General features: G+C 36.4%; 2 protein-coding genes across 3 annotated transcripts; both read left to right on the forward strand.

Moving 5' to 3' along the window:
- The first annotated feature begins 16,573 nt into the window (after window positions 1-16,573).
- On the forward strand, window positions 16,574-20,256 carry LOC120013687. 2 transcript variants are annotated; one of them, XM_038865577.1, is made up of 3 exons: window positions 16,574-16,688; window positions 18,247-19,682; window positions 19,750-20,256. In XM_038865577.1, exons 2-3 carry the CDS (start codon window positions 18,422-18,424, stop codon window positions 19,881-19,883), a joined length of 1,395 nt encoding a protein of 464 aa, XP_038721505.1. In that variant the 5' UTR covers window positions 16,574-16,688; window positions 18,247-18,421; the 3' UTR covers window positions 19,884-20,256. The 2 variants fall into 2 exon arrangements, with proteins under 2 accessions (XP_038721505.1, XP_038721506.1); XM_038865578.1 differs by having other exon boundaries at window positions 19,756-20,256.
- A 3,528-nt stretch (window positions 20,257-23,784) lies between these two features.
- Window positions 23,785-27,726, forward strand: LOC120013281 (bromodomain and WD repeat-containing protein 1-like). The gene is made up of 3 exons (XM_038865035.1): window positions 23,785-24,378; window positions 24,476-25,046; window positions 26,380-27,726. Exons 1-3 carry the CDS (start codon window positions 24,047-24,049, stop codon window positions 27,391-27,393), a joined length of 1,917 nt encoding a protein of 638 aa, XP_038720963.1. The 5' UTR covers window positions 23,785-24,046; the 3' UTR covers window positions 27,394-27,726.
- Window positions 27,727-27,757: the final 31 nt, after the last annotated feature.

Raw genomic sequence — 27,757 nt, forward strand, 5'->3', positions numbered from 1 at the left:
TTTCTAGAGGTGTAATGTGGGCCAGCCCGCGATTCCAAAAAGAGAAGGCCCGGCCCAGCCCAGCCCCCCTAAGGCTCTAGGGCCGGGCCACCTACATAAATTCAATTTTTGTGTAAGTCTAAAATACCCATTATAACAACTAGTTTCTGGGGTATATACGTAATTGTCTACTAAATATGTACTATAACACAAAATGAAAAGGCGCGTAAAATCAGAAAAGAAGAGAACGAAGCAGCATCAGGTAATTAAAGAATACGCGGGAAGCATCAAAACGCAGGCAGAGAGAAAAGAAAGAGATCAACATAATGGTACGTACCTATACAGCCAAGCCAAGTCAGCCCAAGCAACAAGAAGAAAGTTCACTGAAGAAATCCACAGCAAAAACAAAGTATAACAACACAACAATCATTACAACCATACGTTTTCAGCTTTTCAGATCAACTGAAAATATTTGTCAAAACACCCTATTAGTTAGTTTTAAAGTAAATTTTACCAACTCTTTACTCAATGGCTACACTCAATAGAGTCTTTGGATTCACAGGTTGAGTGTCATACTCATATACCAGAATATCCCGGATAGAGTTTCCGAAAACTTATCTGATAAATCACAGGAATCACTAACACACGAAATCAATATCTACCAAAACTCACACATGCGCGGAAATCCAAAGTAGGTGATTCTGTCCACACAACACGAAAGACGCTGGAGATTCGCACCAAAAACAAAGTAAACAACAAGACTAATCACTAGAACCTTACGCTTTGTGCAACTGAAAACATTTGTCAGCCCCCTAATGATAGATATCTAAGCTAACATTTGCTGTTGCGTTAGATTTTAGAGAAACTTTTACAAAGTCTTACTCAATGGCTACACTGATAATGAGTTAATGATTTCATAGGTTGAGAATCATATACCATAATAGCCTGGATAGTGTTTTTCTGAAAACTCAATTATCTGATGAATCACGGGAATCAACACACGAAATCAATATCCACTACATATCACACATTCATGGGCAGAAATCCAAATTAAGCGTATCAGAAGACCCATTTTCTGGTATAGCAAGAACATACAACAATACATCAATGTGCAAATAAAATAAGGAACCATGTTCAGAATTACAAACAAGATGCTTTCTTGACTAGCAAATAGAAATTTGAAGACCACATTCTTCTATAAGACCACTGATAAGAACGCATAGAAGATTTCAAGATAATTGAACTGATTCCACTACTCTGCCAAAAACTAACTTTCCTCCTCTACCCCACAATCCCTTAAGCAACAGAAATTACTAGACTAATAGTTTGAAATAACAGGTCTAACAGCCACTTTCTATGATTTCCTTTTAGCAATCATCAGGTCTTCTCTGCTGCTCTTTGTTTTTATAACGGACTATATAAGTTCCAAGTAGGATGATTTCCAAGGTATCACAAACACTAGGTAAAATTAAAAATGGTAGATTACAAAGAGTGGTTGATCTAAAATATGTCGGATCTAGATACTCAGCATTGAAATCCTGAAAAGATAAAATTATTGATTATTATAGGCATTTGCAAATGCCAGGTATATCAATGATGCCTAAATCTGTCCGTAATTGACATTAAAATGATAATTGAAGGAACATATTAAGCAATCTATTTTTCAATCAGATAATTGACATATTGACCAACAAAAATCCATGTTTTGAACATCTCTATCACACTTTCAAAAAAAAAGTTTTTGTGGAGAAAGCGTGAAATCATGTCAAATTTTGTAAGAAAGACACCAATGTCCTAAGCGAGTATTGAGAATGACTATCATACCTGGGAGTAACAGCACAAAGCTTTGGTGTAATCTTCCCGGCAGTACTAGTGGTCAACTTGCTTTGATGCTAAAGCAATATATCTATATTCTTTGCACAGAATGCATTCTTCGGATCAGACAAGTATCTAATCAGTCAAGCGAAGTCACAAACTTTCGAAAAATAAAGTACTGAAAGGAATAATACGTTCATCAAAAGCAACACAATTAACTGAAAAATCGAGTGAAGATTTTACCAAAAAAATGACGCGTTTGGGAGAATTGGGACAAGTGACCAAAGAATTCATCAAATTAAAACAAAGTGGAAGGAAGATCATTAGGGACCACTAGCTGCCACCATCAGCTTCATATTGTCTGGAACTACAGACGGAAATCGAATTGTGCATCCTTACTGGGCTATTTAGCTGTTTTCCCCTCACAGAGACAATATATAATACCTTCTCATCAATCACGAAGAAAAAAAAAGCGCAAAAGTTAACTAACAAATAAAAAACAAATTAAAATAAATCAGCTGATACAAAATACAAGATCAGTATGATATTCCTGAGGAAATGAATGGTTAAAAAAAATGTAAAGCAAAATCAGGTCCTTTGAAATGTAACATAATGATACTTTCAAAAACAATAAAAGATATCAAAGAGAATCAAAAGCTATCTGCTTCCATGAATCCATCAAATTATAAAAGCATGACCCTAACAGGGAAGTTCTGAAACCATTGCTAGGCCAACCATTCAAGAACCAGGATCTATTTACATCACTCCAAATCCAAAATGCCCTTTTGCTTCCAATTTCCTCCTCAACCTCTTTCACTTGTATGGTTGTACCTCAAGGTCCAGTAAATAACTTCTGAATTTTGTATTATGACCCACTTTCTTTTACAAAATTTCACTTGAACCTCACCCTATCAAGACTGGTTGCTCCCACAACCACCTTTAAACCAGTATCGTATATCCCACAGTTGTTAACAGTGTTTCATTTATTCTAATGGCAGTTACAAAGCATAGAGTTATCATAATTCCAATAGATGCAATCAATCACAGTATGTACATGTTTTTGACAGAACGAAATTCCCAGTGTTAATCAGGTAAGCAAGACTAGCCTACAACAAGCCAACCAAACCTAGCCCAAAGCCAATTATCAAAATAACATAAAAAGAAGAAAAAAAAATATAAAAACCCAAACAGCTTTCTTCGTTATGTGACAACGGCTTTGCATCAGATGTTTTTGGCAGAATGAAATTCTCAGTTTTGATTGTGAAAGGAAACACCATTGCCTAAACCAAGCCAGGCAATACCGATCCAAAACAAACAAAGCCAAAGCCAATCTCAGATACAAAAAAATCCAACTGAACCACCTTCAATGTCATAAACTAATTGTCAAGAAGAAAAAAAAAATCAAAAAGGAGAATAAAAATAAAAAGAAACCCAAAACTCACAGAAGTATAAAAAAGCCAAACCATAATAGAACCCACTTATGAAAATTCCAAAAACAAAGAGAGAACAAAAACCCAAAGAACTTTATTTGTTCCATGACAACAGCAACAGCTTTGTGGTAGAAAGAAATTCACAATTTTATTCATGCAAGGAACTACCCTTGCCTAAACCAAGATAAGCCCCAATGAACCAAAACAAGCAACACTGAGCCAATCTCGAAGCAACAACTCTAACTTAACCACATTCAATATTATAAACGGAGCGTCCAGATTGGAAAAAAATCCAATAAAGAGAGAATAAAACTAAAGAAAGAAACCCAAAACTCATATAATTATTATAAGCCAAACCCTAATTAAACCTGACTATCAAAGTTTCAGATTTTGTATCTTCTTGGCAGAATGAAATTCTCATGCAAAAGTATGAAAAAGCTGAGTCAATCCCAAAATGAAAAAACAAAAGTATGAAAAAGCCAAACCCTAACAAAACTCGATAATCAAAACTCTGGATTTTGTATCTTTTCAGCGGAATTCATAAAGGAGTTTATAATGTTGTAAAAAAATCATGACAGTTCATACCATGGCATGAGGTTCTTCCTTATGGACCAAGAAATCTTGAGGAATTTCAGAATCTGAAACCATAGCCCTCACTTTATCAGCTTAATATTCGAGAAATTCAATATTCAGTATCCACCTGCTAGATTTATACCCCACCACATCTTAATTAAATAATATTGTGAAACCATAGCCCTCACTTTATCAGCTTAATAGTCAAGAAATTCAATATTCAATATCCACCAGCAAGAATTATATCCCACCACATCTTAATTAAATAATGTACCTTATAGTGTAAAACACGTAGGTCTGACACTCAAATCTATACGAAATTTTGTAAGCCATGGATTTGGCTATAGATACAAACAATTTAAAATATGAGCAAGAACACCTGAGTTTGGACAAAAAAATATGTAGTTAGTATATTATATGTAACAAATGCTTTCCAAGAGATTAATGCAAAAACATAAACTATGACGCTGAAGATCAATTAGCAAAATATGTAATCAAATGGGAAGGAGACCTACCAATTAACAAGAGCAGTACAAATAGAGGCATTCTATCTGAACTTTACAAGAGAAATGGTAAAGGTTGGACCATCCACCATATCCAATTGCATTTTTAAAGACGAGAATAGAGAACACTCAAGAGTGCAAAGTGAAAGAACAACTGGTCTGAAGATTTTCAAGCGAAAAAGATTTGAACTGTTCAGTGAAGCAAACAAACACTATGATTGTACGTTATAACTAGTTTTGGACCCGCAGCTGTTGCTGCAGGTGGTGCGGGTGAAGAGGTAATCTGGTTCAGGACGACAGAAGTTCTGTATGAATCGCAAATATAAGGAAAAGCATTACATGGGAAAAAAATTACAGGTTTTGTGACTTAGACAATCTTGGTGGTAGTCAATTCCTTGAATATACTTTGCAAATGTACATGACATAGGCGTGTTAAATGCACAGGAGGTCAAAACTATTTGCTTGCTTACCAAAATCATAAGTCAATTATAACATGAGAATGGAATCTAAAAAAACTGTTGCCAAGGATGGGCAACAGACTCAGCTGTTTAGCCCAGAAATGACCCCATCAATAGCGTCTTCTTGAAAAAGGCTGTCTGAAGACCCATTTAAATCAAAGCATGCAAATATTTTGCTTCTAATCACAACAGTTCTTGCAGGACGACAAAGAAACAGAGAGAGTTGGAAGAGCAATTGGAAGTTACCTCTTTTTCTTGACGAACTCGCCGAATGAAGCTTTTGCTGTTGCCTCTCCCAAATCTCTTCTTTCTTCATCTGCAAGGAGAGAAAGCAAGCACAAATTACCCCAATCACCCGCGGGAGATGTACAGGTGAAGCCATAAACATCAATTTGATGGACATAAACCATGCTATGAACACAATGTGACTTTTTATAATCTCTATTCCAAATCACTCTCAACTCATGCAGTACATCATAAATTTACAAACTATCACCGCATTTGGCTTAGATTGAGGAAAAAAATACACTTGCATCCAAACGAATATCCCGTAGGCTAAACCTCACTGGAAGAAATTCAAATGCTAAATTTCAGAAAAACAAAGACAGGCATATCATGGATTCATTAGTCAAGCAATAACTGGAATTATATCGTAACTTGTAAATGATTTAATAGTCAGAGAAAATGATTTACCAAAAAGTATATACGTTCTGCACAATTCTATTGACAGATGAATGTCTCTGCAGCTTGGAAACTACAATTCCTTTGAAGGAGAGTTGTATTGCAGGCCACACTTTGATCAACTCTTCAACAGGACTCGTAGTCTGGACAAAAGTTTTGAAGGTAACACAAACCAAAAATTCAGAAACACTATTTGATACTTGTGATAAGAAACCAAGGAAAAGGAAGATCTAATTACTTCAGGCACAACATCATAACATCATAAGCTATGTCTCCTTGAACATCAATATGCTCCTTCCCAGTTGGCCCCTAATAAGTAATCAGGGATTCAAAATCTGTAATAATAAGGACAACCATACCCCCTCAACCATGAAATAAATGTAACAAACAATGAAAGAAGTCTGCTAACTCATCCTTATATGACTTACCTTTGCATTGATCTTCAGGAGAACATTTGTAACATTTGTAACTTCCATGTAATATCAATCAACACCCACCAAAACACTGTACCCTCTTCAGTTCTTAAATGAACATTGCCCTGAAACACCAGAACAATGTAGTAGTTAACACGAACATGACTAAAGCTGAAAAAGAAAGGGAACCCAACAAATATATATTGTCCATGAGAGTGTCTTTGATTTGTATCCTTTATAACCAATTAATTACCACTTTGTAGTATTTTTGCTTTAGAGAAACGAAAAAAATTCACCCATCTGGATGCATTGTAAGACCTGAAGGGAGGATCCAAAACTCTGGAGGCATTGGGTGGGTTCCCAACCAAGTTCTTCCAAGGGTAGCCATGTATTCCAAGAATTAAACAACAGTAAGTTCAAAATCCAAAAGACCATATTCAAATATAGCAGGGTCCGGAAAACCTGTACCTTAACAAAGGCGATGTATTGACCAATTCAATTCTCTTGAGAAGGGACACTACTTACCTGCAAATAGCTGTTAACCTCATCTGCTTGCAGCCAGTCAGCCATCAAAGCAAATTAGTAACCAAAGAAAAGGTCAAATTGAATCTAAAAAAAAGTTGGAGATGCAAGCGACAATCAGTATAGATATCTCCATGCCATTCTTCTTCGCTGCATAAGGAATAAGAAAAAGAAAAGGAAACCAAAAAAATACACCAAACTCAAACGAAAAAAGCACTGGATTATAGATATATAGATATGAGATGACAAACAAAAGGTAACCTGAAGACAAAATACTACGGAATTGACCAAGTAACATTTCCCTTGCTTGAAAAAAACACACCAGACAGGAAAGTTCATATCACAAACCACAAATGGCAACAACACCAAGTTTGCTATGTGGAACTGTTTTGCTGCTATTTATGGACATTGGTGAACAATTTCTTTCTGTTCACTATCTATAGGTCTATTTCCCCCAAATGTGACCTCTGCATCCTCCGACATGTTCAAGTCATTCTTTGTATTAATCTCTCTCCTATACCAAGCCTGTGTAAAGAAACATGCTGCAAATAAAAATTAGATTGATAGAACCATCGAAACAAATAAAGAAGAGAATGAAGCATCAGATAATTAAAGAATAAGCAAGAGGCATCAGAGCACATAAAGAGAGAGAGATTAATATAACGGTACTTCTATAAAACCTTGTATTTTTCTTTATCAGTGAACCATGAAAAACCATAAGTTAGAAACTTGGCTGACAGATAACAACCCAAGTCATCCCATAATGGCCCTCACAAAGGCAATGCAAGACGATTTACAGAGAAACTTGGTGACAGACCACTATAGCGTGTCCATTTGAAACCAGAATCACCCCACTATGAGCAGGTGATTCTGTCCACGCTACACAAGAGAGAGATTGAAGAAATTCATACCACGGTCCAAAACAAAAAGTAGAACAAACATGACAATCATTATCTTTTGTGATCATCTGAATGTCAGCCCCCAACATCTGCAGTTGACCCCCTCCTCCCTCTTCTCTAAAAGCAGTCAAAACACCCTATTAAAGCACTGCTTTAGATTTTAGAGACTCTTACCAACTCTAACTAAATGGCTACACTCGCAATGATTTTAAGATTCAAGGGCTGAGTCGTATCCATGAATAGCCTTGGATAGAGTTTGAGAAAATTCAATTATCAGAATTAGAAACTACACCATATACAAACAAAAAGCTTTATAGATTATTTCAACTTGTTTCCTTTTATTTTACCTCAGGCCACTTTCTCCAATTACTCGTTTAGCAATCATCTGATCTCCTCTGCTGCTCTCGTTTTACAAAGGATTATATAAGACGCAAATACAAAAGCAACGCAAATAGAAAGGTGGCAGCAATAAGCAATTGCAAATGCTAGGAAAACCTTGTATTTTCCTTTTATATCACTGGTGCCATAAATTCTTAGTCAAGAAGTACTTATCAACTAAAAAATTAAATTTCTTATAATTTATTATAAATGATAACAATACTATGAACGAACATAAGCAATCCATTTTTCAACTAGAAAACTTATGTATTGAACAACAAAATCCATCTTTTGAACATCAAAATCAATTTTTCAATTAGGAAAAAGTCACATAATGATTCTTAAACTAGTGGCAGTATAGCAATTACAATATCCAATTAAGTTCAGAAAATGATATCGAACATAAGCATAATGAAATTCTCAAAGAAAAGATGAGTATTGTTGACCAACAAGATCCATCTTTTGAACGTCAAAATCCATTTTTTAATTAGGTCCTAGGAAAAGTCACATATTGATTCTTAAACTAGTGGCAGTATAGCAATTACAATATCCAATTACGTTCAGAAAATGATATCAAACATAAGCAGAATGAAATTCTCAATTTTGTTCACACAAGGGACCACCCGTTGCCTAAACAAAGCCAAGCCAGACCAAACCACACAAAGAAAAGCTGAGTATTGTTGAACAACAAGATTCATCTTTTAATTAGGTCCTAGGAAAAGTCACATATTGATTCTTAAACTAGTGGGCAGTACAGCAATTACAATATCCAATTAAGTTCAGAAAATGATATCAAACATAAGCAGAATTAAAGTCTCAATTTTGTTCACGCAAGGAACCAACCACCTGTTGCCTAAACAAAGCCAAGCCAGACCAAACCACACCAAGAAAAGCTGAGTCATCTTAAAACAAAAACTCCAGTTTAAGAACATTCAATATCATAAACTGATAGTTGAGATTAGAATAAAAACGGAGAGAGAATAAAAATAAAAGGCTAAAACTTAAAAGGTATTATAAAAAAAAGCAGGACGCTAAGAAAAACCAGATTATCAAAATTCCGAATACAAAGAGAAAAACTCAAAAATCCAAACAGTTTTATTGGTTTCGTGACAACCAGCCTTGCATGTTTTTTGCAGAATGAAAGTCTCAGTTTTATTCATGCAAGGAACCACCCTTGCCTAAACCAAACCAAGATGCACCAAACAAAATACAGCAAAGCCAAGAAAATCTCGAAACAGAAACTCCAAAAAAACTGATTATCAAAAGAGGGAGATAAAAGCTCAAAAGGTATTGAAAGAAACAGCAGAACACTAAAAAAAATTGATTATGAAAATATCGAAAACAAAGACAAAAAGTCGAAAACCCAAACAGTTTTATTGGTTACGTGACAACAGCTTTGCATGTTTTTTGCAGAATCAAAGTCTCAGTTTTATTCATGCAAGGAAACCACCCTTGCCTAAACCAAACCAAACCAGATCAAACAAAATACAGCAAAGCAAAGAAAATCACGAAACACAGACTCAAAAAAAAACCAGATTATCAAAAGAGAGAGCTAAAGCTCAAAAGGTATTAAAAAACAAGCAGAACACCAAAAAAACGGATCATCAAAATTCCAAATACAACGAAGAAAAATAAACTCAAACACCCAAACAATTTCATTGGTTTCGTGACAATAGCTTTGCAAGTTTTTTGCAGAATGAAATTCTCAATTTTATTCATGCAAGGAATCACCCTTACCTAAACCAAACCAAGCCACACCAAACAAAATACAGCAAAGCCCAGAAAATCTCAAAACAGAAACTCCAAAAAACCTGATTATCAAAAGAGAGAGCTAAAGCTCAAAAGGTATTGAAAACAAAAAAGCAGAACACTAAAAAAAAAAACTGATCATCAAAATTCCAAATACAAAGAAGAAAAATAAACTCAAAAACCCAAACAATTTCATTGGTTTCGTGACGACTGCTTTGCATGTTTTTTGCAGAATGAAATTCTCAGTTTTATTCATACAAGGAATCACCCTTGCCTAAACCAAACCAAGCCACACCAAACAAAATACAGCAAAGCCAAGAAAATTTCAAAATAGAAACTCCAAAAAATCTGATTACCAAAAGAGAGAGCTAAAGCTCAAAAGGTATTGAAGAAAAAAAGCAGAACACTAAAAAAAAACTGATTATCAAAATTCCGAATACAAAGAGGAAAAAAACTCAAAAAACCAAACAATTTTATTGGTTTCGTGATGACTGCTTTGCATGTTTTTTGCAGAATGAAATTCTCAGTTTTATTCATGCAAGGAATCACCCTTGCATAAACCAAACCAGGCCACACCAAACAAAATACAGCAAAGCCCAGAAAATCTCAAAACAGAAACTCCAAAAAACCTGATTATCAAAAGAGAGAGCTAAAGCTCAAAAGGTATTGAAAACAAAAAATCAGAACACTAAAAAAAAAAAAAAATTGATCGTCAAAATTCCAAATACAAAGAAGAAAAATAAACTCAAAAACCCAAACAATTTCATTGGTTTCGTTTCGTGACATCAGCTTTGCATTTTTTTGCAGAATGAAATTCTCAGTTTTATTCATACAAGGAATCACCCTTGCCTAAACCAAACCAAGCCACACCAAACAAAATACAGCAAAGCCAAGAAAATCTCAAAATAGAAAGTCCAAAAAATCTGATTACCAAAAGAGAGAGCTAAAGCTCAAAAGGTACTGAAAAAAAAAAGCAGAACACTAAAAAAAAAACTGATTATCAAAATTCCGAATACAAAGAGGAAAAAAAACTCAAAAAACCAAACAATTTTATTGGTTTCGTGACGACTGCTTTGCATGTTTTTTGCAGAATGAAACTCTCAGTTTTATTCATGCAAGGAATCACCCTTGCATAAACCAAACCAAGCCACACCAAACAAAATACAGCAAAGCCCAGAAAATCTTGAAACAGAAACTCCAAAAAACCTGATTATCAAAAGGGAGAGCTAAAGCTCAAAAGGTATTGAAAACAAAAAAGCAGAACACTAAAAAAAAAAAAAAAGTGATCATCAAAATTCCAAATACAAAGAAGAAAAATAAACTCAAAAACCCAAACAATTTCATTGGTTTCATGACAACAGTTTTGCATGTTTTTTGCAGAATGAAATTCTCAGTTTTATTCATACAAGGAATCACCCTTGCCTAAACCAAACCAAGCCACACCAAACAAAATACAGCAAAGCCAGAAAATCTCAAAATAGAAACTCCAAAAAATCTGATTACCAAAAGAGAGAGCTAAAGGTCAAAAGGTATTGGGAAAAAAAAAAGAAAAAAAAGCAAAACACTAAAAAAAAACACTGATTATCAAAATTCAGAATACAAAGAGGAAAAAAACTCAAAAACCAAACAATATTATTGATTTCGTGACGACTGCTTTGCATGTTTTTTGCAGAATGAAATTCTCTGTTTTATTCATACAAGGAATCACCCTTGCCTAAACCAAACCAAAGCAGCACCAAACAAAATACAGCAAAGCCAAGAAAATCACGAAACAGAAGCTCAAAAAAAAACCTGATTATCAAAAGAGAGAGCTAAAGCTCAAAAGGTATTAAAAAACAAGCAGAACACTAAAAAAACTGATCATCAAAATTCCAAATACAAAGAAGAAAAATAAACTCAAAAACCCAAACAATTTCATTGGTTTCATGACAACAGCTTTGCATGTATTTTGCAGAATGAAATTCTCAGTTTTATTCATACAAGGAATCACCCTTGCCTAAACCAAACCAAAGCCGCACCAAACAAAATACAGCAAAGCCAAGAAAATCACGAAACAGAAACTCAAAAAAAACCTGATTATCAAAAGAGAGAGCTAAAGCTCAAAAGGTATTAAAAAACAAGCAGAACACTAAAAAAACTGATCATCAAAATTCCAAATACAAAGAAGAAAAATAAACTCAAAAACCCAAACAATTTCATTGGTTTCATGACAACAGCTTTGCATGTTTTTTGCAGAATGAAATTCTCAGTTTTATTCATACAAGGAATCACCCTTGCCTAAATCAAACCAAGCCACACCAAACAAAATACAGCAAAGCCAAGAAAATCTCAAAAAACAGAGAATAAAAATCATAAACTAATTTTAGGGATTAATTTCGTAAACTGATTGTAGGGATTAGAAGAAAAAAAAACTGAGAATAAAAAATTAAAGATCAAACAGAAAGTTAAAACTTAAAAGGTCCAAAAAAAAAAAGTCAAAACACTAAAAAAAACCTGAGTATCAAAATTCCAAATACAAAGAGAAAAACCCAAAAACCGAAACAGTTTTAATATCAAAAAGTTCAACTTAACCACCTTCAGTATCAAAAACTGATTGTCAGGGTACATAAACAAATTAAGAGAGATCATAAAATAAAAGGAAATCTAAAAATTTAAGAAGTAAATTTTTTTTTAAAAAAAAAAGGGGCCAAACACTATTTCAACCTAATTATCTTTGGCTATTGACTTCTGATGTTTTTGAAGAAACAAATTCTCACCATATTCATGTAAGGAACCCCTTGCCTAAACAGAGCCAAGCAAATCTCAAAACAAAAACAAGAGTATAAAAAATCCAAAACCTAAAAAAACCCAATTACCAAAACTCCAGCATCTGTATATTTTCACCTGCAGCATAATGTAATTCTCAGTTTGATTCATAAAGGAACCACCGTTACCTGAACCAAGCAGAGCAGAGCCAATCTTGAAACAAAAACTCCAAATTAACCACCTTCGAAATATCATAAACAGATTGTCAGGTTTTTTTCAGAAAAAAGGAAAGATAAATAAAAATCAAAAAAAGAAAACTAAAACGCACAGAAGTATTCTTAAAAAACCCCCAAAAAAACTCAATTATCAAACTTTCGACTTGAACTGTCAATTTTATTCGTGCAATAACCACCCATGCCTAAACCAAGCCAAGCCACACTGAAGCAAACCAAGAAAGCCACAGACCCTCAAACTTAACCACCTTCAATAGCATAAACAGATACTAGTAAAGAGAGAGAGATTGAAAAGCGAAAAGAAATCCTAAACTCACGAACGTATAGAATAGGCAAACCCTAATAAAACCCAGTTATAAAAATTCAAAAAACAAGGCGAGAAAACACAAAAACCCCAAACATCTTTATACGTGACAACACCCGATGCATGTTTACATTAACACGAAGCCCTAATAAAAAAACAAGATTGATCAAATTAGAAAGAAACAGAGAGACAAACCAAAAAAACCCTAACAGCTAAATCGTCTAGCCCAAGACACAATGGTTTGTGTCGGTAATACGCGTCCGGCGACGAACGAAAAACAGATGGAGAAGGGGACGTGGTGGCAAAGAACCCTGCAAAGGAAAGACAAGAATGGAATCGGGATCTGATTGGGCTGAAAGAGCGAAGAAAATATTGAAAAAAGCCAAAGCCTCCTTACTCGGAATCAGAGATAGTATATGGCTGGCCGTCTCCGATTGACTTCCTTCACAGGGTTTTCCTAGGTATCCTGTTTGTGTGTTCTCTTGCGAGTGAGTGACGAGTGAAAGATTTTATTAGGCATTTTGATATGACCGTTACGAGGCGGTGAGGGTTTCATGCGATGCCGTTTTACGCTATCGGGTTTAGAGAAGGGTAACGCTAGCTTTTTAACTTTTAAAATTTAAATAATGAGCCAAGGTGTTATAAAAAAAATTAGCCGTTTTTTGTTTTTGCTTCGGCGCCGTTTCACACTAGTATTTTTCTTTAGCCGACTTTTTGTATTCTTTAAATATCCTTATAAAACACTTATCAACAAAAAAAAAAAATCCTTATAAAACACAATAAGTTAAGCAATTAATCATTCATATTTACAGAAAATAAAAATAAAAAACCCTAGAGTCGTTTAATTTGAACCTTAATTCTTTTAAATAACTACCAAAAAATAATGAATACAAAGTTTTTGTGGTATAAATTCCAATGATGTATTTTTTATAGGCAAAAAAATAAATTCGATAATAAAATATTAATACAAATATGAAACATTATGTAGTGTTGGATCAAACACCTATTTAACTTGTTTTATTTGTCAATAAATTTAGTTTTTTCCTACGAAATATACATCATTGTAATCCATACCATAAAAATATTGTATTTTTTTTGGTAATTTGTTTAAAAACATTAAAATTAATTAAATTGAACCTAAAGTAGAAAATATATTGCACAGTACAGACCCTGTAGTGGTTTAATTTGAGCCACCAAATGTTTTCTTAAGAGTACCTTATAATAATAAATGTAGATTTTAGGGTATAAGTCATCTATCATTACCATGTATAAAATATACTCTACAATTTGGATGTACATATATATATATACATGTCAACAAATAAACAACACACATAGAAATCGCATTTATATTTGATGATACCCAAAATAACCTCCAATGAAAACATGACACTTGTCTCAACACGTGTCATTGAGAGGTGAACAACATCATATGAGCATTCAAGAAAGTGAGGAGGAAAGCTCCTCGACAAGACCGAAGAGTACCTCTGAGTGTTTCATCTGAGCACACACTCATTATCCCGAAGACTAAGAGTTTACGAGAGGGCCAATAGTCCACAAGAGGACCAAGAGTCAACGAGAGGACCAAGAGTCCATAAGAGCTTACATAGAGGGAGAGGAGAAGAGCACCTCGACATGATTGATGAGCCTCCCCCGGAATCCCACCGAGCATGTATGCTCGGTATGAAAGCACGCCCACAATCTAGAGCTCATAAAGAGGTCAATTACAAGTGGAGTAAATGTTGGGTCCACTAACCCATGTACTCACCCACAATCTCAGCGGTTAATGTAGAGACCCATGATTTCCCATTATTGACATCTTCAAGCTTATATAAAGAGAGGGGATCATCCACCACATGTACAAGATACATGCTAGATTCTCAACTCTTGCACTCAGACATACATAATAAGAATTTGGGAGAAGAGAGTTTCGATCGAGAGCACTCTCCCTTTTTTACTATATACTTATTTTAGCGTCGAGAAGGTCCCCCGAGCACAAACGTCGAGCCCTTCCTAGCTTTTGTACTACCTTATGCAGGATAGTGCTCGGTTTGTAGGGGAGCATCCTATCCTCGATCTCAGCTCTTGTGACGTCCTTGAAACAGGAGTTAGTTTTGAGGAATATTAAAGATTACTTGTCGTCAAATGAAAAAATTTTGTACACTTGAATCTAACGGCACATATAAGAAGTTTAAATTTGTATGATATCGTTATTTGTTATAAAAGGGATGTTTACGCAAGAAGAACAAATTTTAGGGGCTCTTGTTGGGAGAACCATCGAAGAATATATACTGATAACAATAAAAAATGGTTGTGATAAAGATTGCTAATGAAGACTCTGGTTGAGTACTACGTGGCACATATATGTCATGCAAACAGAAGAGGACAAAATTCAATACAAGGACAAAAGACTACTAGTGTCCCATTGCCAACACCTGTAGGGGCATAATCGTCTAATCATATTTTGCCCACTATCTATCCATCCATTATTATTATTCTAATAATAATTAATATAATTAATAATTGTTGAAATGTCGTTTTCTGTCTTTACAGTAGTAATTTAAAGAGATTGGTTAATCTTAACCCGCAAAGAGAGAAATGAATTAGCAATTGCAATGGTAAATTTTTACTCCGCACAACAAATAGTATTGGAATACATGTTTTACTGATGTGACTGGATTAATAAAATGTATTGATACGTTGATGTAAATTTACTGGCTTGATTTTTTTATAATAGAGGTGGAACCCAATATTGATTTTTTATGTAGTTGTGAGTGTGGTACAAGTGGATCCCATGTGTTGGAGCCAACATAAAGGTCACCAAGGTCACCTTCCCCCATAGAGCAAAGAAGAAAACACTAGAAATCATCGATGGGAAGCATTAAGAACAATATGGTAAATTAAGAAGTTACATGACTGAGATTTTGAGGACCAATGTAGGTAGCACATGCAACATTCTGGTGGATAGGGACAGACCTGAAGACCCAGCTGTGTTCAAAAGAATATTACATGTGCTTGGCCCCTCCTAGAGATGGTTTTCTAGCTGGATGTAGACCTTTAATTGATTTAGATGGTTGTTTTTTGAAAACATCATATGGAGGACAAATGCAGTTCCTCAAGATGGTTGCAATGGAATCGTGCCTATAGCATGGCAGTGGTAGAAAGGGAGAATGGAGATTCATGAGAATGGTTTCTAAGAAAGTTGTTGATGGATATTGGAGGGTTCAATGTAAGAAGATGGTGCTTTATATTTGATAGACTAAAGGTACATTTTTTATCCATATCTATTTTCTCAATAGAACTAGTTTATTTTCTGATAAAGTGGGTGCAAGCAGGAGACGTGTTCTGCCACAAGAAATGGGTGGACGTAGTCCCATTGAAAACAACCCTGAAGTTGGCTTTGAGGTGAGTTTCTATGGAAATACATCACTGCCTTGTGTTGCTGGAATAAGGAAAAGTCTTGCAAAAGTACGTGCCATTAGAATGATGCCAAACAAAGCTTCAACAATTCAAGGGGCAACTTCAAGTTCCAGGTACATGGCAATGTTGAATGCTACACAAGAATGGACACATGTATCGACTGATCTATGGGGGTTGTGCAGTCTTCCATGTGCCCTGAAGTTTAGCACCCAATTATCCGGTGGGTGGGTAGCTAACCAAAGCGGTGGTGATAAAATAAAATAATGAAACCAAATTATCAAATTGTGTGAAACAAAGTCAATCTACCTAAAATTTGAACAAATAAATCTTATGCCAAAAAGTAATATGACTTTTTTGGAAAACAAAAAACAGGGGAGAAAAACAAAAAATAAATGCGGAACGACGTCGTGTGGAGCGCTCGCACTAGGCAAGAAAGAACCTAAATATATTCGGAAGGCATTTTTATTACCTAAATTAATTTACACCTTCTTCTTTTTTAACAGTTTCGCGCCTCCCTCCTTCTCTCTGATAAGCGAAATCGAATTGCAGTTCCAGAATCGGATCCAAAGATGATCTCTCTACACAGGTTATTCGTTCTTCTTATGTTTATGATCATCTCTTTTTTTTATTTCTTTGTTATGTATGATCGTGTACTTCTCTGAACGAAAACACTGAAACTTGTGCGCCTTTGAAATATTGGGAATCAATGTTTTTCTTTTTCATATCGGCGTCACCGAAAAGTTTCGAGGAATTAATATTCACTCTACTATGGAATTTCCAATGTCAAATGATCGAGTGCTATTCTTGATATGCTTTAATTTGTGATTATTAGTCTCAATTTTCATTCTTTTGACTGGGTCCCCAAAACCCTAATAGTCGGATTCCCTTGTGTGAAAAATGTGGTGCTCGTCAATGGAAATTGCAATTTCATCTCTGGGTATGAGATGTTCTATCGTTAACTTAGCTAGCGTCTGCTTGGAAGTTGGTTACTGTAGAGAAAATTTCTGTTGCCATTGGAATTCAGCAGTAAAATACATTATAGATGCTTTGATCATCATCATTATCCGAGAGGACTGATACTTTATCCCAAAAGTTTGGGATCGGATACATAAATGTATGAGAAAAAATCAACGGGAATTCACTACGTGTATTCATTTTTGTCATTAATTTATATCGAGAATCATACTTTCATCAAATTCTCTCGATTATCCTTATCGTCGCACCATCATCTCTATGTTTTATATGTTCATACCAACGTTTTTCTTGTAACTTATTTTCAATTGGTGAGATTGCTACCTTAAATATAATAGTTTCATTTCTTATCATATATTCCTTCGTGTGGCCACACATCCAACTAAGGATTTGCATTTCTATTACATTCATGTTTTAGGTCGGTTATACAACCTACGATGATGCATGTTTCTTCTGCTACATGCATGGTTTGAATATGTTGTCTTTTAATAGCCCAACACTCAAAACCATACATCACCGTGTGGGTCGTATAACTAACCGATAAAATTTTGAGGAATCCTTTGGTCGCATAAAATCCTGGATGCACTTCTCCACTTCATCCACCCATTCTTAAGCCTATTAACATCATCTTTATTTGATATCTTGAAAAATCGAGCCAATTTATTTAAAAACCTTATTTTTTTGTTGTTTCTCTCAAATGTAATTTGATCGTTTGTTCGTTCCCTTATATGCTCTTACTAAAGTGATATTTCACATATTATATTTTAATCCCACTTAATTTAAATCATTTAGCCTTTAAGACTTGCCCCCACATCTCAAGCTTTGAGTTAACTCTCAATATTGTCTCAACCACTAAAACTATGTTATCCATAAACAACACACACCAAGATATCTTACCTTGGATACTTCCTTAACCAAAACTCTACATCTGTATCTTTGATGCATTTTATACGATTTAGGTCGTTAATTTTCCCTTCTCATGTCTTAGCTAGCTTATAAATATTTTTATCTCTATTTCTTGTATCTAACTTGTTATAGATGTTTTGATTTTTTTTAGAAGTTACGATGTCAATAACTAAAGAATAATATGCTATTTGTGAAATGTTAATATTATATTATTATGATATGCCCAAAAAGAAAGTGCAGAATGACTAAAGAAAAATTAAATGCAGTTCTGGATGCAGAGTCTTTTGAGTTGAAGATTTTTTGGCAGGGAAGGGGATATTTGGGCAATTTTTGGTATGTGAAACTTTCTCCTGATTTTTCTTTGGCTTTTATTTTTTCAAAAAGACAAACTTGGACTTGGATTAGGGTATTTTTTGGCGTGGGATAAGTAAGAAAGAGAAAATGGATCTTGATTTGAACCAAGAACCTCTGGAGCCTTCTCATGGTTCAATGTTAGGGTTAGGTTCTTTAATTAATGATCTAGAAACTGCTCATGGGCGGATTGAAGAACGTATCAGACGACTTGAAGCGGTCACCTCCAGGGCTAGGTGGCACCAGAGGTGGAGACACCCACAAAGTACTGATCAAGAAGTGGACATTTCTGTGGTCTCTGCTGCACCTGAAGTTCAGGATGGTAATGGACCGATTACTGCAGAGGACAGTGTTTCTGTTCATGAAAGAATGGTTCCATATGGAAGAAATGGAAAACAATATGGTAATACTTTTTTGATCGCTAGGGCTTTGGCTACAGATATGGATGATAGGAAGGCTGCAAATGATCGCGATGGATTCTTTGATTGTCATATATGCTTGGACATTCCAAAAGATCCTATACTGACATGTTGTGGGCATTTGTTTTGTTGGCCATGCTTCTATCAGTTGCCATATGCTTACTCAAATGTGAAGGAATGTCCCGCATGTAATGGAGAGGTGACAGACACAGGCATTACTCCTATTTACGGAAACGGGAATGGTGATGGTACCTCCAGTTCCAAGTTGGAGGAGTCAGGATTGATAGTTCCTCCGAGGCCTCGTGCCAACAGGACTGAGACTTTGAGGCAGCAACTCCTTAATCGTGGCACATTCTCTGCTCCAGTTGAGGTGACAGTCGTGCGAGAAAATATTGTTGATGCAGTGCAGGAACGAATTCATCAACAAGAGGATCTTAATGGACATGTCCCTGAAGAAAGAAGTAACATTTTGAGTAGTCAATCTCATGCTTCCCAAATGTTGCCAGCTATAGCAATAGAAGGCAATCAGCGCCACCGTTCCCTTCAAGCTTCAAGACTGTTATTGCAAGGAGCTGCTTCCCTTTCTTCTGCCTTAAACTCAGCTACAGATTCAGCAGAAAGATTAGTAGAGGACCTTGAGGCATATATTAACACCCATGGCCGAAGGAGACATCGACGTCGTCTACATGTTGACACCGATTCACTTTCCCACATTATCAGTGTTGGTCAACCTGGAAATGGAACTCATGAAACAGCTGAAGAAATTGACTCTACAGTTCCCCCTTCTGCTTCGTACATGTCAAGCCCAGAGGCTGCTGCGACTGCTGCACACATTATCGTGGACAACCATGCAACAAATACCGTAGAAATCAATGGTAGTGCTGCAATGTCTTCATCTTCCAGGATACAAACTGATATGTCGACAGCCTCAGGTCTAAACAATGCAATAAAATTTTCCATCTTCTTCATCTTCCATTATACAAACTGATTTACTGACAGTTTCAGATTCGGAGGATACAATGAGAATCAGTTCCAATTATGCACCTTCATCTTCAAGGAGAAGAACTGAAGTAGGACTTTCAGATGTGGATGGTGGATTTTCCTATGAACCTAGAAGGAGAAGGATCGAATAAATATAGCTCCAGAAGCAAAGATGAATTGACAGGGACCTTCCTAGTCTAATGCGGGAATCCATGTGAATGGTGCCAACTTTGAGAGCAACCATCATCTCACTCTACAAACCGCCATACTAATCCGTGAGAGATGCAGACATTGTTGACTCTGTCACTGCACATTGGATCTTTCTTTTGTTCAAGAATTCGTTGATGTTTTTCTTCTTCTTCTAAGGAGCATACTTACATCTTCTGTATCATGCAAAAGTGTTCCCATGGGACCAAGATTGGGCCATATAACTGGTAAGTGAATGAACTGCTTTCACAAGCCAAATATATCTTTTTGTCTGAGCGTTACTGTGTTTAATGAAAATACCCCTTTTTAATGAATATACACAATTCATGACTCGCAAGATCTCTTTAAGATCTGTGGATTTATCATTGGGTTGAAGTCTGGTGGGCTGTGTTTGGGTTTCCTCGTCACCAAAAATCCAACGAAACAAATATTGTATATTGAATCTGGGGTTCAGTTGCACCTGGGTGTCCATTTGTATATGGATACAATTTAATGGCAATGTCCTAAATTCTCAAAACTAGCTCAGCCGGCACATGGCCCAAGCTAGAGGCCACACGCCACACGGGTCAACATGTTATGCACCATATAAAATTAACATTATTGTGTCTCACGGCCCAACTTTAGTCTAAAAAAACCCACGACGGCCTAGGCAAACTAATATAGGCCCACGGCACAAAACCTTGCGGCCCTCGAATTAACAGACCCACGGCCTAGAATGTTGTCGGTCGCCACGCCATACCGCCTCAATCAAATCAATTCTACACAAACAGCAAGCTTTACAATATGCAAGCCTACAGCCAATCTCGAGCTGACCTCAAGCCACCTTCGAGCCGCGATTTCGAACTTTTCGCTAGTCTGCAGCGTCCTGTGTGCCTCTAATATAGCTCTCATCATTATTATGGATCCCCCGAGCTTCTATAAATATACAAGACTTTTCCACTTCGTGGGAATCCACATTCGCAAGGTATTTATATTGAAAGCTCCATCACTTAAAATTCTCATTATAACTCTAAACTCTCAGCCAGATCGCTGACTTTATCGTCGGAGGTTCATCTATAGGCTCCACATTGGTGTCAAGGATTTTCACAATATGCTATCCTTGGTGTGGATTTCTAACACAATTGTCTCTTTTTTTTTTCCTCTAACTTTCCAGGTTACTGATGGTCCTATTAAAATTTGATCAATTGTAGATTTTGACCATGTACAACCTTAATATAGACTCTTTTTTATCATAACTTCAATATGATATTAGGCTTTTACGGTTCAATGATTGAATGAAAGTTTCTTCTTTTTTTTGTTTTAGTTCACTGAAGCTTAACATATCCAGGGTAATGGTCGGATTAGGTGTTGTAAGGAAGGGCATAATCATGACCTATCCCATAAACAATGGAGTGATCTACGGTTCAAAAAGTTGACACATACTTCCGAGTCTATTGACCACGAAAGTTTCGCAATTTAAGAAGCGAAATGGGACCCACGGATGATGTGGCGACAGATAATTAGGGAAAGAAGTATTTTTATTCATGTTGAGCTGGACTTTTAGCTACTGTAATCCTAATCCACCGGGCTCTTTTGTGGACGCTGGTGCTCTTACGCGGGATCCCGCTTTTGTTTTAAGATGCGGGATGATGTTTATGGTCGTTCGATGCATCTAACGGTCTCAATCAACACTCCCAATTTAACCCAACTTTGACCCGCATAATTCTTATGACCCGCTTCTCCTACGATTTCTTCTTTCGCGATTTCCTCTTTCTCAATTTCGTCTTTCTCCTTCTGTGCCGGCGATGGTCAACAAGCAGGGGAGAACGACACTTCTCCATAGACTCCTAACCAGTTCTCTGATGTTACTATGACATTAGTCACCGTGTCGATTTGCTACGACGGCAAGCGTCTCCGAAAATCGCAACAATTTTGCGGTGTTGGTGGGTCATCGCCCTTGCGTTGCTCTGCAGATTGAGTTGATTAGGGATTTTGGGTTTGTTAGGCATGAGGAATTCTGGGTATTTGCAGAATTGAGTTGATTGAGTACGACCTTGTTTTGCTTTGCAGCTCAGTGAGAGAGAGCTTTCGATGGGTATGGAGATTCGATGGAGATCGAGAAAGACGAACTCGAGAAAGACGGTATCGCACAAGAATCGTGTCTTGGGCACAAACAAAGAGATGGGTATGGAGATTTACAGGGGAAGCAGAGGTGGAAACGGGTTAGAAGGATGGGTTAGGTGTGAAAATGGGTAAAGAAGTCTTGACTAATGGTGGGCGTTGGATGAATCTTGCGGCTATTAACACAATCCCGCAAATAAATTCACACACGGGATCCCGTGTGTGAGAAAACCTGCTTTTGTGGATATATATATATATACTGGGCCCTCATTTGGGCTAAAGTCCAGCCCACACAATAAAAAAATTATTTTATTTTGCCCTTTTATTTTCCTCCTTAACTACTTCCGTATGTTATTGTAGGGCAACTGCAATGGTTTAAGATTTGTTGGGCCAACAAAAACGTTGGTCCGGTCCCACATCTATTACACAAAAAATCAAGTCAAACACGTATTCTAATACAGTCACATCAACAAAACACTTTCAATACAACCACATCAACAAAACACAAATTTCTATACAATTTATCTTCCCACCCAACATGGAGGCCAACAACATTCCATTCCTTCATATTATTCACAACAAAACTACACCAAAACACCAAATACCAATACATCCACATCAGCAAAACACTTATCCCAATACAATCACATAAGCAAAACACATTTTATAATATAACCATATCAGCAAAAGACAACATTTTTATTGACCCAATAACACTTTACCATTGCAAGTGCCCTTAAGCCTTCTCTTCTCTTGGAGAGAATCCTTTTCACGTATTAATTAGCTAGGGGCTGGGTTGACTTTTCCTTGGAATAAATAATCACTTGTAACGAATTTGGTCCACAAAAATATAAATCCTTTTCAATTGGGTCCATTAATGTCAACTAATTTTAGTAACAACTCTTGTTTGCATTGCACCTCCAAGAATTTTCACAGCAAAAGATGCATTGTCCATGGCTTTTCTCACTTTCTCATAGTTTCCTTGACATGGGTTTAGTTTAATTTAATAGTTTAGGTACTAACACTCAAATCAATTCCATTTATTTATTTTTAAAATTCTTAAAAAAAGACCAATTGGACCCATTAATGTCAAAAATTAAGAATATCTTATTCGAATAATCTTTAACCGAATCAAATCAAAATTTTGAAATGGTACCCAATAGAGAGATAGGTCATTTACAAAATTAGTTTGTTTTTAATAGATTGTGGAGAATGGAACCCAACCTTACATCTCATTCAAGTTGCAATTATAAGGACCATGTCCAACTCTTGTTAAGTAATGAATATTAGTTTTAAGGAACTTCCCAATTTCATACTAATACATTTTACTACGAGTGGCTTACAACAGGTCTGTTGTGGTAGTGTTTTAACATCAATTTTCTTAAAAAAATATTATTAAATTCGTTAAACCGAATACTACATATTTATAATTTTTTAACAAATCTTTGGACCCCGTAAGGGGCTACATTGAGATCTAGCAAAACGTACAAATGTCGATGAAGTTTGAATTTCACGTAAATTTGAGAATTTCGGCTGTTTATGAATTCGACCAAGCATAAAGTGCTGAAATTAATTAATTAATTTAATCTTAACCTAAGACTACACACCTAATTAACAACATTTAGCAGCCTGTATTTCTTGTTACCCATAATAGGGCAGCAGTTCCCTTTTTTACCCCTAATTATAAAAGAAGGCTTGCCAAAAATTAAGGGGTATTTTTGTCAATAGAAAGAAATCCAACACAACATAAGAACTTGAATTTCCATCGTCTACAGGGATAAAAACAAAATTTCACAAATAATAAATAATACGAAAATCAAGATATTTCGGATTTGTGAGAAAAAAGCGAGCCAAAAACTCATATAAATATAAACCGTAACATGGAATAAAACCCTAAAAATTTCTTTTTTAACTTTTTTGTTTTTTCAAAAGCAATACGAAAATGGAGGGACGGGAATAGAATTAGAATTTACACAACCAACGCACCCAAATCGTCGTAATCTTCATCATGGAAAACCAAAACGAAAACCAAACATGGAATACCTGGGAGGAGCTGTTGCTGGCCTGCGCCGTCAAGCGCCACGGTTACATGGACTGGGACTCCGTCTCGATGGAGATTCAGACCCGGAGCTCTCTCCCGAATATCCTCACCACCGCTAACCACTGTAAACTCAAGTACCATGACCTTAAACGACGCTTCACGACACCGCCGGCCAAGTCGGATGATGAACTGGTGGCGGAAGGGGAAAAGGTTGACGACGTCCCCTGGCTCGAAGAGCTGAGGAAGCTCCGCGTTGCCGAGCTGAAACAAGAGGTCCAACGATACGATGTTTCCATCTTGTAAATCTCCTCGTGATTTTTTTTTTTGGATTTTTGAATTGATTGTTTTTGTTTAAATATATTGGATCTGACCGGGGAGTTTGATCTGTGATTCTAGGTCTTTGCAGTCGAAAGTGAAGAGACTGGAGGAAGAGCGAGAACGAGAGCAGGGATTTCGAGAAGAGAACGGAAACATACGAGAGAAACCAGATCTGGAAGAAGAGAGATCAGAAAACGACAAAAGAGACGACGATAAAGGTGGAGAGCGAGAGGAGATGCCGGTGAGAGTCGAGAACCGGAAGTTGATTCCCGGAGAGGACTCCGACCGGGAAAACCGGTCTGTTAACGGATCCAACTCAACCTGTTCGAACCGGAAAGCAATTCAAAAGGAAATGGTCAAGTCCGAACCAGATCCGGTTCGGACCAGTCATGTGGAGCCTCAGCCGGTTATGAGCGGTTCGAACTCGAAACCGGAGGGAGAAGATGACTCGGTAACGCAGTTCAGCAGTGACGTACAGAGCTCGGCGAGTTTAGGAAGCAAGAGGAAGCGGAAGGTGAGGAAGAGAAGGAGCGTTTCCGGTGATAGCGTCAAACCAGTGCCTGTAAAATCAGAACCGTTGATTCAGGTTTTGGATTTGATCAGATCATCTCAACATGGTTCACTGTTTGAGCGCCGCCTCGAAAGCCAGGTACAATTCTCTGTTCTTTTTTCCTTTTCTTTTCGGGTAAAACAATTTTTTTAAAAAAATTTAAATTTTTTGTCGGAAAAAAAGAAAGAATTTAACTTTTTATTAATTGATTTTTCTTTATTAATTCTCATTTTTTTAGACTTAGCAAGCAAATGCCATATTGCCATGTGTATCTATCATAACCGTCCGATTAGATCCCACCGTTGTTTAAAAAAGAGATTTAAATGAAATATACTACTCTTTGTAGCGTCAGATCTCGTTGTTTTCTTGTTTGGTAGGCCTAAACGTGTGTTAAATTGATTTCCGTCTTATGTAATTCTCTATTTGGCCAAACACACACGAGAGGGGTATAAAAGACAAATAATTATTTAAATGTGGAAAAAATTGAATAAAAACTATTTTTAAAAAAATTTAAATTACGAAAATTAAAGAAAGATTTTATTAACGAGACAGCTAGGCTAATGGTACGTGTTCGTCGTGTGGCGGTTTTGGTCAAAATATTCAGTCTTTGAAAGAATAAAGTTTTGGGTTATAACTTATTTAAGGATTAAAGAAAAATGTTTTGTTGGTTTTTTAACGTGGAACCCACACCCCACAGCTAACTGAGAAAATGACTGGTACATGAAAGACCCGCGATCCCTATGGACAAGTTGAGACCTTGGTCAAGGTTCAATGCGGGAAGATAACGTATTCGCACACGTTGGGCTGAGTAAGATGCAATTTGCGAGAATGAAAACACCTATGGGAGTTGAACTTACGATCCTCTGTTTGTACTAAGGATTACCGCGGTCAAATTCGTCAAATCAGCCAACGAGCTGTTGTTTTCCACTAATGCTATTTACATATCCCTCATTTTGCGAGAATGAAAACACCCATGGGAGTTGAACTTACGATCATTTGTTTGTACTAAGAATTATTGTGGTCAAATTCGTCAAATCAGCCAACGAGCTGTTGTTTTCCAGTAATGCTATTTACATATCCCTCATTTAAAGGGAAAGAAAATTTGAGATTCTTGGTGGAGCATTAAATAGATGGATAGGCTACAAAAAAGGTTATTTATCAATTAGATCTGATACCGTGTACTGTCTGTCATATATATCCGTTTTCATCATTTGACCATCTTATATAAAGTCAAATGTTCTATGTTTTCTTTTTTAATTAAAGGGTTATTTGGTTGTGCAAAATAAGATACAATGGAAGTCTTTTGTGAATTGGTGGATTGTTTTCTTTTAAAGCAAATTACTAATCATGTACTTTTTCTGTTTGATTTGCATGAATTAAGAGACACTGATGCAATACATACATATATATTTATATATATCTAAATATGCAGGAAACAGAGGATTACAAAAACCTCATTAAGCAGCATATGGATCTGGGAATAATACAAGAAAGACTGGACCAAGGCTCTTACAAATCTTGCTCCCTTTCATTCTACAGAGACCTTTTACTTCTCTTCCACAATGCCATTGTTTTCTTCCCCAAATCCTCCCAAGAATGGCTTGTCGCTTGCGAACTGCTCACCCTTGTTTCAGCTGAAATAAAAAAAGAAACCCAGAAATCTGATTCTACGCAGAAAACAGCCAGTGTTCCCACCCAACCAAAACATGAACTCGAGAAGTCCGATTCATTGCTTGCCAGACAAAAATCTTCAGCTCCCATTGTAGTTTGTCGCAAACGTAGCTCAATCTCATCCAAGTCTTCTCTCTCATCTAGCTTTGCTAAGAAGGTTGATCCACTGGAAAGCCGAGATGACAATGAGGACGACGACAACAAAAAACCAGCTCCCAAGACGAAGCCAATTGTTCTTGAACAACAAAGTTTGCTGGACATCAAGCCAGATTCCAAGCCTAAAACTGGTACAAGAAGCACTAGAAGAGGCAGCAAGCTCCTCAGCGCCAGCAGTGCCACTCCAAACAAGAAGCAAAGCACAATACTCACAGGTTCCAAAGCAGCTTCAAACGACAAGGTGGAAACTGTTAAAAGTGATAAGAAGAAAGCTGAGGCATTGGCATTGGAGAAGAAGAAAGGCGCAGCAGATTTCTTGAAGAGGATTAAGAAGAATTATCCGCAGGAAACGTCAAAGAAAAGTAGCAGTAAAGGAGGTAATAAAAAAAGCAGTGGTGGTGAGCAGAAGAACAATAGTGGCAAGAAAGACAAAGGGAAGGACAGGATGAGCAGCGATAGAAAACAAACGAAGGACGAAGGCAGTCTATCAAAGAGGAGCGTTGGGAGGCCACCGAAGAAAACAGTGGAGGCGTCTACAGTAACCGGGAGACGCAGGAGGGAAAGTGATGGAAATGGGGTGAAGGAAATGAAGCGACCTACAAAAAGATCCAGGAGGTGATGAAATACCTCTCCTTGTGTAAATTATTTTAGCGGGGAGATCACTAGTGATTTATTTTTTCTAATAGACCTTTTGGTTTGGTCTATTATTAAAGATCTCTAGGCTTGCCACTAGGGCAAGTCTTAATCTATCTTTTGTAAGAGTACTGTTGTATCAATATCATCCTCTTCTAGATTCTTTTTAGAACAGCAGTCATTCCACATTAGAAGGGTAGCAGTCAGTTGTGCTACAATTCCTGTAGCATTTCTCCAATGTATATAATATGCTCAACACACATACTGACTTCATAACCAGGCCTGGTTTGGGCTTGTAATAGAATAATATGATTGTGCAGGTTTTGTATGTGCGTGTGTATATAGTCCAT

Source organism: Tripterygium wilfordii, chromosome 13 (genome assembly GCF_013401445.1).
Source record: "Tripterygium wilfordii isolate XIE 37 chromosome 13, ASM1340144v1, whole genome shotgun sequence".
Classification (NCBI taxonomy): domain Eukaryota; kingdom Viridiplantae; phylum Streptophyta; class Magnoliopsida; order Celastrales; family Celastraceae; genus Tripterygium; species Tripterygium wilfordii.

Bases quoted from the DNA above. Each gene is read 5' to 3' on its own strand.
- LOC120013687 (XM_038865577.1), top strand. From the start codon at position 18,422: ATGGATCTTGATTTGAACCAAGAACCTCTGGAGCCTTCTCATGGTTCA. The intron at 19,683-19,749 runs GTCTAAACAATG...ATTTACTGACAG, and splicing joins TGATATGTCGACAGCCTCAG to TTTCAGATTCGGAGGATACA.
- LOC120013281 (XM_038865035.1), top strand. From the start codon at position 24,047: ATGGAAAACCAAAACGAAAACCAAACATGGAATACCTGGGAGGAGCTG. The intron at 24,379-24,475 runs GTAAATCTCCTC...CTGTGATTCTAG, and splicing joins CGATACGATGTTTCCATCTT to GTCTTTGCAGTCGAAAGTGA. The intron at 25,047-26,379 runs GTACAATTCTCT...CTAAATATGCAG, and splicing joins AGCGCCGCCTCGAAAGCCAG to GAAACAGAGGATTACAAAAA.